This window comes from Hypomesus nipponensis, chromosome 6, assembly GCF_054491055.1.
Source record: "Hypomesus nipponensis isolate SF chromosome 6, ASM5449105v1, whole genome shotgun sequence".
Taxonomy (NCBI): Eukaryota; Metazoa; Chordata; class Actinopteri; order Osmeriformes; family Osmeridae; genus Hypomesus; species Hypomesus nipponensis.
In genome coordinates, this window is record NC_140366.1 from 17345001 (window position 1) to 17359178 (window position 14178).

The following is a 14178-nucleotide window of genomic DNA, read 5'->3' on the forward strand; positions in this document are numbered from 1 at the left end:
TGCCCAAAGACACAACGTCATTTTTGCAGGGCGGGGAATCGATCCAGCAACCTTCTGATTACTAGCCCGACTCCCTCACCGCTCAGCCATCTGACTCCTCAAATCTAGTTAATAGTTTGACCCTCATTTTACCGTGTAATGCAGTTGCTTTTACCCTATCGGTGTAAATGTGGGCGGGGCTAACTGGATGCGTGTGCGTCGGCAGGTTTGCTGGGTACGACACGGGAGCCTGCAGACAGCCAGCGGCGGTGGCCTACACCCTGAAGCTGCTCATCGGCGCCGCCCCGGTGGCCTTCATCGTGACAGGCCTGGTGATCCTCCTCCTCTACCCCATCAGCGAGGACATCCGTCTGAGGAACAGACTGTGTCTGGAGGAGCTACGGTGAGGACCGCACCTCCTTCCCCCCACCTCCGACCTGTCTGAGACACACATTGGCGGTTAGGGCCCAACTTCCTGGATTAAGTCCCAGATGAGAGAAAACATTGTCTACATGTGGGGATTCTGTACTGACAGGGTTTCTTGGTAGGCCAGTTTGATCTGTCTGGGTGCATGCATGCTCCAGTGCCTCCCGAGGCACAAACGCCTGTTTCGCAGCACACGGCTGTAACCATGTCAAAATGGCTCTCCGCTTTCATTTCCTAACGTTTGAGAAGGCCGGGCTTTGGAAAGGCATCAGCCCCCTAGCCGCAAAGATAGCTCTCATATACTGACAATCTGAAATGTAATATCATTGTTCCCCACAGGAAGCAAGGCCTCCGATCCAGGACACTGGAGGACCTGAGCAATGCATGACCTGGGTCTGGAGCTGCCTCAACATCAGATTCCAGTGTGGAGCTGGAATGATTTCTATTAGTGTATGTTACACTGGGAAAAAAATAATAATCCTGTTTTACTGTAAACATTTGAGTTTGTTTCTGTATTTTCACATGAGCCTGTAATGTATAGCCATCATGAATATTATATTATATAAGATTACCTAATTTATATAAATGAATGTATATCACTATTTGCTGTGTTTAAGCCAACATTGGTGGTGTCTGTGAATGGTATCGAATTTAATGACAATACCGAAATAAATGCTATTTACCTTGGTTAGAAGATGGGCTTCTTCATGGGTTCATAATTTTGTGGGCATTCAAACAATTAAGACATAAAGTAAACTGCACCAGAGTTGTTTATTATTGGTTGATTTCTAAATCTCTTGCACCCCCTAGTGGCACTTTAGCACACCTCCCTGGCCACCTATACTGATAGTACTACTTGCATAGAACAGTATCTAGTATATAAATGAAATTCCTTTAAACATGTAAAGACTTTAATTTAAAATAGTCATATAACACACAAAACATCCTTCAGAGTTGCAAAGTGTAGCTATAGCAGCAAAAGCAGGACTGTATTCATCCAACCTGCTCACAGCCAGTAATCTCATTACTGCCTTTCAGAAATACATGTAAACATTCAGATTGAAAGGTGGGTATTTCAAAAGCACAATTATCATCTTAAACAGAACAGTAAAAAAATATATATCCTCAGGTGAACGAAAAATAATAAAAATCGAGTCCTTGAATGCAGCCATGCCTTGTTTTTGTGTCAAAATGCTGAGATCATGGGTATGTGAAGTTGGAGAGTCGTGTTAGAATGGGAGGATGATGGGTTTTCTGGGTGCTATGACGAGGCCCTGCAGAGGAGAGGCTGAGGTGTCTATATCGAAGCTGGGGTGTCTATAACGAGGCTGAGGTGTCTATGGAGGCTGGGGTGTCTATAACAAGGCTGAGGTGTCTATATGGAGGCTGGGGTGTCTATAACAAGGCTGAGGTGTCTATAACGAGGCTGAGGTGTCTATATGGAGGCTGAGGTGTCTATAACGAGGCTGGGGTGTCTATATGGAGGCTGGGGTGTCTATATGGAGGCTGGGGTGTCTATAACGAGGCTGAGGTGTCTATAACGAGGCTGGGGTGTCTATATGGAGGCTGGGGTGTCTATATCGAGGCTGGGGTGTCTATAACGAGGCTGGGGTGTCTATAACGAGGCTGGGGTGTCTATAACGAGGCTGTGTGGTTATTGGTGCTGCGCTGGACAGGACTGGACGGACAAGACCCCTCGGGACTTCCAGGAGACCTCAGGGGGGATTTCCTCTTCCCGTTCCGCACCGTGAGCTCTTCCTTGGGCTTGAACGCCAGCGGCACGAAGCCTTCTCCGTCGGCCACCAACACCACCCAGAGCGGACCTGGAGACAGGAGAGAGGCTCAGTTCACTCGTGTCTGCTGTCTCTACGTAACACAGCTGAGCCTCGCTGTACGATGACAACGTATGACCATGCCATTGACACGACCCCAACGGGTCGACCAGAAAACAAAACCCAACTACTCAGTTGACCGATGGGATTATAGCAACTCAAAGTATTTTAGAGTTCTATTAGCAAGACACACACTTCTCGCGTGGAGCTGTAAGCAGCTTGCTTTTAAGGCTTTGTAATCTCATCAAGGCAGTTAATCACTTCCAGTAATAGCCTGCATTGAATTCCTCCCTCGACTGAAAAACAATTTCTGCTGTCAAACCTTTCTGTTTAAAAAAGTACATCTACGATTAATATATACACGTTACACATGCACCATTCCTACCTGATGGGGCAAGGATAATCTGACCTTAAAGGCCCTTCTTTTGTACTAGTTCCCATTAAACAAGCCAAGCGAGGTTGGTTTTCTGAGGAATTGCTCGTCAGTACAAACTCGTGAGGAAGCTGTGCTGGGAGAGTGTGTGCTGTGGAGGTGAGTCCTGATTTGCTGTACGTACCATACATCATCTCCACTATGGAGAAGTTGAAGAGTTCCTGCAGGACGCGCAGGGACAGCTTCCCCTCGCACAGCAAGACCGGCCTCCTCTCGTCTATAAACACGTTCTCAGACAGCTGCTTCTGCAGACAGGGGTTGGGGAGAAAGAGAGGGGGAGGAGGGGAGACAGGGGGGAGGGAGACAGGGGGGTGGAGGGGAGACGGGGGGGGAGACAGGGAGAGGAGGGGAGAGGAGGGGAGACAGGGGGGTGGAGGGGAGATGGGGGGGAGACAAGGGAAGGAGGGGAGAGGACACAGGGGGAGAAGGGGAGACAGGAGGGAGGAGGGGAGACAGGGGAGACAGGGGGGTGGAGGGGAGATGGGGGGGAGACAGGGGGAGGAGGGGAGAGGAAGGGAGAGGAGGGGAGAGGAGACAGGGGGAGGAGGAAAGACAGGGGGGAGGAGGGGAGACGGGGGAGTTGGGGAGACAGGGGGAGGGAGACAGGGGGGTGGAGGGGAGACGGGGGGGAGACAGGGGGAGGAGGGGAGACAGGGGGAGGAGGGGAGACAGGGGGGAGGAGGGGAGACAGGGGGGAGGAGGGGAGACGGGGGGGAGGAGAGAAGGGGGAGAAGGAGAGACGGGGGGAGGAGGGGAGACGGGGGGGAGGAGAGAAGGGGGAGAAGGAGAGACGGGGGGAGGAGGGGACACGGGGGGAAGAGAGAATGGGGAAATGGAGAGATGGGGGGAGGAGGAGAGGGGGAGGAAGAGATACGGGGGAGGGGGAGAGAAGGAGAGGTCAATGAGGGTGTTCATATTCTTTGCTTGATCCTGTGGTGAAGACTATTCTTGCAACACAAACAATGTCTTAATCTGTCTAACAAATAATAATCTGGCAGTGGAGAGCTGGCAGTTGACAATGGGTATCCCACTATCAACACTGTGGGCCTGTGGGGCTCTGCATGTATACTGTACAAGCTTTGCACATGTGACAAAACACCAATTCACTCGTAGGCAAGTGTATGATCCCATTATCTGAGGTATTTCCATACAAGGTCTTTCCATGGTGTTATCCAGACAGCAGAAGTAAATTAGTAATCCAATGACATAAAAACATTCACCTTAAAAAACCTCTTCCCATCAGGCTCTCACCTCAAATAGACTTGAACAAAACCCTTTTACAGTGACATCCATTGAACAACAGAAGATGTCTTTAGCGTACAGTATCAACTGAAAGAACCCACATGTGCAGACACGGGCCACCCGTAGGTGCCTACCTGGCATGTGACGTTGACATAGGGAGGCTCGCAGGCGTTGGGGTAGCTCCACTGGGTCTTCTTCCCGTTCTGGGTGAAGTCTCTGATCTCGGCCAGGCACTGCTGCATGTCGGCGAACCGTGTAAAGATCCTCTCCATGTTCTGGCTGAGCTGGTCCACCGGTCGCTCCTTCGGGAGGCAGGTGGTCTTGGGCAGGGTGGGGTCGGTGTGGAACTTGTCCGCTGGGTCATAGCGCGGGGAGCTGGGTCGGCTGGACTCGCGGCCGGCCTGGCCGGTCACGGCCAGCGTGGACATGCGGTGGACGTGATCCATGTCGAAGTTCTCCACCGTGACGGAGGAGGCACTGGAGGTGGCTCGCTCGGAGAAGTCCGTGGAGCTGGCGAAGGGGCTGGGCTCAGGGCTCCTGACCTCCTCCACCAGCCTGCGGCTGTTCCCAGGTGACGCAGATGAGATTACAGCTCCGCTAGGCAGAACCAGCTCCTTTATCCCCCCTACGCGCTCTCGCTCCTCCTTGCTGGAGGACTCCGAGTGTCTCCTAATCCCGTGGTGGAAGCTGACAGGGGAATCGGGGTATCCTGGGCTAGGGGAGCAGGGTTTGGGGGCTTCTCCGTCGTACACAAGCTCCTTGTAGGTGATTCTCAGGAGGTACTTGTCAGTGTTGGAGGAGGGGAGGAAGGCTGGGTCGTTGGACTTCTGCTTTCCCACCATCATCAGCAGCATCTTGTCAGTGAGGAAGCACACTCCCTTGGGCCTCTCGTTCTTCTGCAGGGAGATTTGCTGGACGTTGGGCATGGCCGAGGGCATGATGCAGTAGACCAGCACCATGTTACACGTGTTAGACGCCACTGCCACCGTACCGCCCCTGGGGTCAAAGGCCACGATGTCCGGGACAAGGATGCCAGGAATGCTGACCTTACGGGTGGTGGTGACCTTTCGTTCGTAGGTGACCAGAATCAGGTGTGAGGAGTCCTGCCCGGAGCCTGTCAGGTGGTCCTTCCGGCGGAGGTGGATGAGGGGGCTGGGGTCAGAGCGCCGGTGTCTGGCCAGGATGTGGGTGAGGTCCATGGGGCCTGAGTTTGAGGAGATGCAGGACCTGTCAAAGTTAAAGGACCTCCTCCGGTCCAGACAGCCGTCCTCATCCAGCAGGACCACGGGAGAGCCCTCCCCCGACAGGTTCTCTCCGTCTGCGGGCAGGTCAAACGCCATCCCAGCGTTCAGCCCACAGATCCTGTCCAGGGGCAGCTCTGTCGCCACGGCCACCTGGGCATCCCCCGTGGACTCGATGGCGCAGATGTAGCCAGCCACGTCGAAGACGGGGCAGAAGGAGCACGGCACCAGACTCTTCTGGATGTCGTTCCAGATGTAGGAGTGCAGGGCACTGCCTATAGCGATCACCAGGCGCATGCCGTCCTGGGTCCAGCAGGCACAGTGGATCAGTCCGCTGGCTCGGATCTCCGCCTTCACTCGGCGGTTGTCCACTCGCACGGAGAAGAGCACCGAGGCGTCCTTCTTGGTCAGCACTGCCAGAATGTCCATCTTGGGGTGCCACACGCAGCCCTGGGAGAGCAGGGGGAAGGGCTCGCTCATCTCGCAGGTCTGGGTGCACAGCAGCTTGTTCTGCTCCAGGGAGCTCAGCTGCAGCTGCCACACGGTCACATGCTTCTTGTGCTGGACGGCCAGCAGGGCCGCGGAGCCCGAGCAGCACAGCGGGCCCCAGAAGAGCCCCAGCACGTGCTCAAACTGCCCGATGACGTTGGTGTCGCCGAACTTGACTTCCCCGTTGACGCAGCAGAGAGAGGTGAGGCAGACTTGCTTCCCGTCCGTCCACGCTAACCCGTGGACCGGGTGGATAGCCTGGTGGAGAGTGTTCAGTCCTGTCCTTAACAGCTTGGCTTTGCCCAGATCCATACTGACAAGAGAGGGGAACACAGGTTAACCCGACGAATGAGAGGATATGAAAGAATATCGCTCTATCTGTAACATTGATGAAAGCAAAAGGAGGATCCAAGCCTTGGGTGAGGTTGTCATGCAGGGGACTAACTAGCTCTAACAAGTCACCCTGACTGCCATCGCACACTAAGAATAGGAAAAGCCTCTTCCCTGTGTCTTTATCAGGGTGAACTCCTTAATCCCCCCACTACATGAGAAATGGACTGAGCTGCTTAAGACCTGTTTGACCTTAGCTACGCAGTTCAGTGTATATAATACACAAGTGCCCTGGGAACCAACCACTGTGGAGGAACCTCACATTACCTGTAAAGGATCGAGGTATCTCACTAGTGCACTAGGCTACAGCAAGCAGGATTGCTAATACCTGTGTCGTCTAACGTAGCCAAGCTTTCTGTTGATGTTCGTGAATATAAAGGCTTCACTTTGTGTTGGGGTTGTTTAGAAGTAAAATGCAATAATACCACGTTCATTTAAAAAAGTTATAGGAAGTGAACATTGATTCGTATCTAATAAACATAACATCGTGACAGCAACGAACGGCTAGTAGCAGACAGCCATGCATGAACACAGAGAAAGAATGCACTTACGACGTTGACACTTGACAGAGGCTTGCGATCTGTCAACGTTCTTATTAATGTGATAAACGTGTTTGTGCAGATAATACAAAATTATTAACCAGTTTCCCACGTTTAGTTTACTTTTTCCCGGCTTGAATAGTTTCTTGACGGACCTGGAACTGAAAAGTTTGATAAAACTGGGAATTATGGGATTTGACGTTTTGTTACTTTTCTACGTTATTCAGATGTTAACCACAAGATGGTACTGTAGGATAGGAAAATCGTATTTTTTTTGAAGGTATGATGCTTGAGGTAATGGATATAAAAAAAATAAAAAAGGTATATTTTACATCTCCATACGTAAGTGTATATTAATCTAGAGATCATTTGCTATTTATAAAATAATTGTCCAATATTTGGCTCAAATAGTACGGTTTACGACGATATTGAGCGGACGTTTAACATCTCATAGTAGGGGATATCTTCACCTAGTGGTGTAATACAATCTTGCAGAAGCAGACCGATGTGGATCTGTGCATGAATGGTCTTACTGTAGCTTGCACAGTAGCAACCAGTATAGCTATATAACCTGCTTTTAGTTTGCTTTAAATACCATTGTTTATATATTTTTCAAAATGGGTGTGGACGTCGAAACAATATCTCCAGGAGATGGTGAGTTGATTTATCTTTGTTTCTGTTTCGTCATATAAATCGAATACAGGGATTGTTCTGCAGCAGTTTTTGTTTGATTGTTTTCAGATTATCTTGATAATGGGATATTCATGCTCTGAATTTGCGTTGTGTGCAAGTGACGGCGGTGCAAGGAATTACAGTCTAATAACACACTGTAACAGCTTGTACAATATTTAGACGGTTGTGAGCGGCGGTGGTTTGTCCTCCTAGCCTAGTAGAATCTTTCCAGAACTCTCGAAAACCATATTCTGCAAGATGCTGCCTCCAGCAAAACCCTCACCTAACGTGCGAGAAAGATAGCCTTAATTAAATAGTTGTACTTCGGCAACGTTTGATTTTATATGGATTTAAACCCATTGCTATATTATTTTCTGAAAATCTCAAGGCAGGGTTTTAAAAAACCCTTGACTAGACTGTGGAGGAGTGTCGGTATTTTGGGGGGAATTAACCTTTTTTTTAAAAATTAAAGTCGAGGACCTTCTTGGGCACAAATGATTTCTTTGTTTTCTTCTTAACAGGAAGGACTTTTCCAAAGAAGGGCCAGACATGTGTGGTTCATTACACAGGTAAGCAATCAAGACTCCTTTCTGTTGATTCCATCTGTTTATAATGCTGACATGTAGCCCCAATAACTTGTTTCACTTCAAATGCTGGTCAGTAATACAAAGCCACATTTACACAAGTTCAGACTGCTTAATGAATTATCTGCACAATTCCCCTTAGAACAGAGGCCCGCTGGACTTATAGATAAGGATGAATCCTACAGTGAAACAGGATGATTTTATAGTGTCCGTGTAACAAGTTAACCCAGATAGTGTTTCTCTCCCGTCAACCTTTTTAAGAATTCTAAACTCTGATTAGAAGAAATGTGCAATAACAGGTAGTTTTACCGTAGCCATGATCCATGGTTACAATCCGGTCACGGTTATGACACGGACATGACTGTATTCCATAAGGAACTGACTGAATGAAATCTGGATGAACAGGCAAAAAGACATAATTAATAATAATAATAAGACCTCCCCCCAGGAGTCATTACTAGTGCTGACAAAATATGTTTGAACATTTTGAACTCCACTTTGGCCAAACTTTTATCTTGTTAAGTGTCACACAGGGAGAAAACAAGAACCCACCAAACATCACCTGAAAGGGTTTCTGCTTAAATTAATAGATTAAAACATTGTGTTGGTTGGTTGGGGTTGTGGTGCAGTGCTCCTGTATTGGTCTAAGCGGGTCACAGCTCTGTCTGGGCTAGGAGGTCCTCTACTGCGGCACCAGGCTGTATTGGTCTCAGCGGGTCACAGCTCTGTCTGGGCTAGGAGGTCCTCTACTGCGGCACCAGGCTGTATTGGTCTCAGCGGGTCACAGCTCTGTCTGGGCTAGGAGGTCCTCTACTGCGGCACCAGGCTATATTAAGGCCCATGGAGCTGCTGTGTTGATGTCTGCAGGGAAGTTGACCCTATTAGAGGAGCTCTAATGCTGTGTGTGCTTTCATCGTCTCCTCTCCCTGTCTCTCTCTCTCTCTCTCTCTCTCTCTCTCTCTCTCCCTGTCTCTCTCTCTCATCCTGTCTCTATCCCTGTGTCTGTCTCTCCTCGCCCTGCCTCTCTCCCTCCTCCCCCTCTCCCTGCCTCTCCCCCCCACCTCTCCCTGCATCCCCCCACCTCTCCCTGCATCCCCCCCCCTCTCCCTGCCTCTACCCCCCCTCTCTCTGCCTCTCTCCCTCCTCCCCCTCTCCCTGCCTCTCCCCCCCACCTCTTCCTGCATCCCCCCCCCTCTCCCTGCCTTTCCCCCCCCCTCTCCCTGCCTCTACCCCCCCTCTCCCTGCCTCTCTCCCTCCTCCCCCTCTCCCTGCCTCTCTCGCCCCCACTCTCCCTGCCTCCCCCCCCCCTCTCCCTGCCTTTCCCCCCCCTCTCCCTGCCTCTACCCCCCCTCTCCCTGCCTCTCTCCCTCCTCCCCCTCTCCCTGCCTCTCTCGCCCCCCCTCTCCCTGCCTCTGTCTCTCAGTCCTCTATCCAGCTCAGCTGTTTGTGCCAGATCCAGGGAATAATGAAGCTTTCGTGTCAAGCCAACTGGAAGTAGATTTATTAGCTAACACAGCTACCTTTTTTGCTGCAAACTCTTATTGAGTTAGCCTCGAGTGTTATGGAGGAGGTGGTTTTATTGAAAGCATGATGCTTACCACGCTGTGTTAGTGTGGTGACAACCATAACAACTCACATTATGGCTAAAAACAGACAACTCCTGGAGAGAATCCTTCAAATCCCAAACCAAGCACAGTTCTGACGTCATAACCTTCCTGAGCAACTAAGCAAATAGTTGGTTAGATGCGAAACAGCCAGATCCACTTCATAGTGTTTTTCAGAGTTTTACTTTACTTTCTCATCAAGATATTCAGTGCTTATACAAACATGCAACTTGGAGGGCATTGTGGTCTGTTAGACAGCATTTCATCCACGGTGCTAGGAACCTAAATTAGCCTGCAGGTCACTCTGTCAAACACAGGCCCTTCAGAAGGGCCCACCCAGTCCTAACAGGCAGAACAAATCAATGATCTCTCCCTCTCGTGCCCGGTGGTCTATTCATGGAAACACTGGGTTCTGCCTGGAGGTTCTGCTTTTCACTCGCCTGTCATCACAGCTAGGTACAACACTAACAACGTTAAGTGGAAAGAGAGGCCGGTAGGCGGAACCTGAACGAGCTTTAGTGTGGGGGAACTTCCTGCCACCCTAACTGACAGGAGTTTAGTTGAGGTAAGATCCTTAAACACGCTGCTGGTGTGATGGATGATGAAGGGTTAGGTGTTTGGAGATTGATGACTTGTGATCATAGTATTGTGGATGAAGCCAGGACTTCTCCCCTGACCTCGCTGCTCTGATGTCATAAAGAGAAATGAGGCGTCTCTCTCCACGTTTTAGTTGAGCACTGCTCCCGTGAAACGTGACAACTTGGTCAGGGTGTCGCACTGAAATAGAAACAAAACATTTCAAGGATTGAACGTGTCTTCTGTGGAATGCGGAATGTTTTTAATGGGGGATTATTGGTGCAATGCAGGGCTGTGAAGGTGTGGTGAGTTTAGGAGTTGTACGCACATGGAAGCATGTATGGTGGGTTCTATCCATTAGCAGAACAGCTCGAATAGTTTGACAAAAAATGTAAGCAGTTGTTTTTATGATTCTTTTCTTCACAGTTAAAACAGCAAAGCATCATGGCTCAGGTTTAAACCAGGCACGTCTTTGGAGCTCATAACCTACGTTAGCCGTGACCATGTTGCCTAATTAAACGCTGAAGAAATGAAACCTTACACCCTCCTCATCTTCCATCTCCTGAAAGATAAACGACGCATGAACAGGTTTTTTTTACGTCGACACATTTGCCTTTGCAGCCCTGAGATGTGCCAACACGTCTACGATAGTGTGTCGTAAGCAGATGGCATACGTGCGCTATCTGGTTTCATCGGGGCCTCGGTTGAAGAGGCTGTTCGGCCAGCCTGCTAGACAGGGGCTAAGACAGGGATACAGTAAACAGGGTAAAAATAGCCCCCCCCCTTCACACAGCTTTCCAGATAGAGCCGGACTCCTACTGAGCTCTGAGCTCTCACGCTACTTAAGACAGTCTGTCTGGGACTGGGGCTGAGCTGCAGGAAAGGAATGGCCCTGCCTTATTTCAAAACAGCTAATTTGCAGGGACCTCACCCCAACTCAGCTCCGGTTCAATTCGACCACTGGGCTTGTTTGCTAGTTTCACTGAACTCTCTATTCGTCTGCTGATCACCGACACACAACTGTTTTTCCCTTTGATCTGTACAGTTTAGACCCTCAGAGACTAGTGGAACAGGAATCCACTGTAAATTATCACAACACTGCTCATTTTTTGGTTTAAGCCAGAAAAGCTTAAAAAAAAAAGGTTTTTTTTCTGAAATGAAAGAGCTGAGACAGATTTAAGAAAGGAATAGGCTGCAACAGAGGGCTTGTGGTTTGCCAGAGGGAGAGTATTAACAGATGGTCATCACCCAGACCCAGACCTGAACTAGGGAATTTCTGTAAGACCCATGCAGGCATGTCCCTTGTGACTCGGGGCCAGGAGCTCAGTGATATCTGTGCAATAGGGATTCCTGGAAGCTTCAGCTCCTGCTAGTCTAAGTTTAGGGAGGACTGTAAGGGGAGAAGCAGCCAGTACAGTACAAGATTTATCTCTCTAGTTGGCTGGTTTTAATGGGAACTATTTACGCTGATGTTATGTCTGCGTGTGATGGAATCATTCGTCTATCTCGGTGTGACTATGTAGATGACCAAGGACTGCTACATTAAGACGTGTTCCACCTGACACTAAAATACCCTCGCCACCATTATACACAGCGATGCTTTACAGGCTGGTGTTGATTATTAATGTTGTCTTACCCAGCGGGATATTTTGGGGGATCTGGGTTCAGGTTGATATTTGATACCGTGGGTAAGGAGAAGGTTTCTGCTGGGTCTGTGACAGACTAGTCCTCTGAAAGGGATGGCACTTGGTTCCTCAGCCTTAAGACACTTCTTTTTTGTGTGCTTACAAAATGCATAAATATCTAAAGTTTGTCACTGCAGTGGCTAAAAGCATACTTTCTGTTGTGGAAGTGTCCAATGAAGTTGATTGTATTAGCATGCCTGAATGGTCAGCAAAGTTCATGCACACGCACACACAGGACATACTCCCCTGTGTTCCAGATGCAGGCTAGCAGTGGCCTACTTAACTTAAATCTACTGAATGAGGCCAATGCGTCATATTCCACATTCACTTGTCCATTGAAACCACTGAAACAAGCGCAAGATCAGAATAAGTAGGACCAGTCGAATCAGTCCATGGTTTTAGGACATACCTGAATTATTAAAAGCTGCCTTCATCTTTGCTTTGATGTTGAAATGCTTTGCTGAAGGAGAGGCTGTGTTTGGTCTTGGAAACAAAGGAAGCAGGAACACACACAATGCTTCATTTGAAGAACTGTAAAAAACATCAAACTAGTGTGTAACAAGGACGTGTGTGTGAGCATTTCCTGTTTGTGGTGTCTAGACAGGACAATGAGAGGCCTTTTATATCGTTGACGGTTAAGATGAGTGAGACTTTGTGGTCTCTCCGTGTCAGGGATGCTCCAGAATGGGAAGAAGTTTGACTCTTCTCGAGACAGAAACAAGCCCTTCAAGTTCAAGATCGGACGGCAGGAGGTGATCAAAGGCTGGGAGGAAGGAGTTGCACAGGTGAGACGAGACACCTGCAGTAGAACCCACACACACACACACACACACACACACAGGTGTCACACAGCTCAGTGGCCTTACCTCCATAACCCCCTCTCCCTCCCCTCTCCACACCCGGCAGATGAGCCTGGGCCAACGGGCTAAGATCACCTGCACACCGGACATGGCTTACGGAGCGACGGGCCACCCAGGGGTCATCCCTCCCAACGCCACTCTCATTTTCGACGTTGAGCTGCTCAAACTGGAGTGATGGTGACGATGTCTCAGGTTCAGGGGTCATGTGGTTCAAAGGTCACAGGGGCTATGTATGCCACTCCCTACGCTCAACATGAGGGATTTACAATGGACTGGGCCACCCCACTACAGAACAACTGTCCTTGAATTGAAAGCTTCTTCCACTCAACACTTAAAAGAATCTACTGCTTTGTTGCCAACTTCTGTTAACGTAGATGCGTCTTTTTAGATGTTTTACACTCAAGATACCATTTCTTTGTCTTAATGTTTTATGTATTTAGGCTTTATTGTTTATTTCTTTCACTTTAGGTTGTATATTTTATTGAATCAACGAATTACAAAAGAGTTATCTGATGAAAGCCGTAATGCACTGCAAACAAAACATACTGCCTTACTGTTCAAAAAAAAGTAGGGTACATTATGGGAGGACAATATTCTGTATCTTAACTGGGCATTAACAAAACCACTGCATTGCCACTTTGATAACAAAAATATATATCTTGCTGTATGCTATAAATGATATTGCTGTGTTTAGAATATTTTGTATCCCTTCTAAACATTTAATGCAAGTGCACAACAGAGGTCGTTCAAATCCAGTACTGTACAGAGCTTCTACCAGCCACAGCTTCTAACCATTTGATCGATCAACTTAATAAAAAAAAAATGGTGAGAACTGCGTTTTGTTGAAATTGACAGACTCATTTCTGTGTGTTTGTACGAGAAGAAAAGCAGGTTAGCTAACCCTATATGGCACAATCAATTAATGTATGTCCGTATTTATCAAAATCTTCCACCAGCAAATATAACAGTAACATTAAGTATATATGGTTCCAAGGATGGTTGTCAAAATTAGTAAGATAGTGAACTAAACTAATGTATCTTTGGGTTATAAGGGTTCCAGTTTACATTTACATTTATGCATTTAGCAGACGCTTTTATCCAAAGCGACTTCCAAGAGAGAGCTTTACAAAAGAGCATAGGTCACTGATCATAACAACGAAGTAGTCCCAAACACTGCAAGCAGCCAAAACATGAAGCATACATTGTGAAAAACTAAACAACTGCCAAAGGGAAGGCCCATAAGAGCATGCAGTTATACAAGTTACAACTTAAAACCACATGAACCCCAAAAAGTGCAAGACCGTACCTGTAGAAGAACAATCAACAGTAAAATATTTCACAGCGAGTACAAGAGTTCCAGAGTTACCTTTGTTATAACTAACCTAGAAGAGCAACAAGTCTCTCAATAAGAGTCATTGTGATCCTGGAGGAAACTAACGTCAGGTCCAATCAAGCAAGCATTCCTAAGTGCCGTTGTACTCCCGGAACAAGTGCATCTTGAGCCTTTTCTTGAAGGTGGGGAGACAGTCAGTGTCCCTGATGGAGGTGGGGAGCTGGTTCCACCATTGGGGGGCCAGGCAGGAGAAGAGCTTGTGTTGAGACCGGGCGGTCTTGAGCGGTGGGACC

The 14178-nt window shown here is 48.5% G+C and overlaps 3 protein-coding genes across 6 annotated transcripts in view; 2 read left to right on the forward strand and 1 right to left on the reverse strand.

Moving 5' to 3' along the window:
- Positions 1-1208, forward strand: part of mfsd2b (MFSD2 lysolipid transporter B, sphingolipid) — a 17110-nt gene extending 15902 nt beyond the window's left edge. The window contains exons 15-16 of one of the 3 annotated variants that reach the window (XM_084700502.1): positions 206-382; positions 745-1208. In XM_084700502.1, coding sequence (XP_084556628.1) covers positions 206-382; positions 745-793 — 226 coding nt within the window. In that variant the 3' untranslated portion in view covers positions 794-1208. Of the gene's footprint in view, positions 1-205; positions 387-744 lie in introns of those variants that run through there. The other 2 variants (XM_084700504.1, XM_084700503.1) reach the window with 2 other exon arrangements.
- Positions 1158-6694, reverse strand: wdcp (WD repeat and coiled coil containing). 2 transcript variants are annotated; one of them, XM_084700500.1, is made up of 4 exons: positions 6584-6694; positions 4047-5955; positions 2795-2915; positions 1158-2228 (listed from the first exon to the last, which is right to left on the reverse strand). In XM_084700500.1, the coding sequence occupies exons 2-4, from the start codon at positions 5952-5954 to the stop codon at positions 2041-2043; spliced, it is 2217 nt and encodes a 738-aa protein (XP_084556626.1). In that variant the 5' UTR covers position 5955; positions 6584-6694; the 3' UTR covers positions 1158-2040. The 2 variants fall into 2 exon arrangements, with proteins under 2 accessions (XP_084556626.1, XP_084556627.1); XM_084700501.1 differs by lacking the exon at positions 6584-6694 and adding an exon at positions 6361-6460.
- A 364-nt stretch (positions 6695-7058) lies between these two features.
- fkbp1b (FKBP prolyl isomerase 1B) lies at positions 7059-13384 on the forward strand. Its single transcript, XM_084700434.1, has 4 exons — positions 7059-7225; positions 7765-7812; positions 12365-12477; positions 12599-13384. Exons 1-4 carry the CDS (start codon positions 7189-7191, stop codon positions 12725-12727), a joined length of 327 nt encoding a protein of 108 aa, XP_084556560.1. The 5' UTR covers positions 7059-7188; the 3' UTR covers positions 12728-13384.
- The last annotated feature ends 794 nt before the right edge of the window (positions 13385-14178 follow it).

Coding starts and splice junctions, on each gene's coding strand:
- wdcp (XM_084700500.1), bottom strand. CDS start 5,954: ATGGATCTGGGCAAAGCCAAGCTGTTAAGGACAGGACTGAACACTCTC. Junction 2,916..4,046: donor ATGTCAACGTCACATGCCAG/GTAGGCACCTAC, acceptor CCCTGTCTGCAG/AAGCAGCTGTCTGAGAACGT. Junction 2,229..2,794: donor CATAGTGGAGATGATGTATG/GTACGTACAGCA, acceptor TCCTGTCTCCAG/GTCCGCTCTGGGTGGTGTTG.
- fkbp1b (XM_084700434.1), top strand. CDS start 7,189: ATGGGTGTGGACGTCGAAACAATATCTCCAGGAGATG. Junction 7,226..7,764: donor AACAATATCTCCAGGAGATG/GTGAGTTGATTT, acceptor TCTTCTTAACAG/GAAGGACTTTTCCAAAGAAG. Junction 12,478..12,598: donor GGGAGGAAGGAGTTGCACAG/GTGAGACGAGAC, acceptor CACACCCGGCAG/ATGAGCCTGGGCCAACGGGC.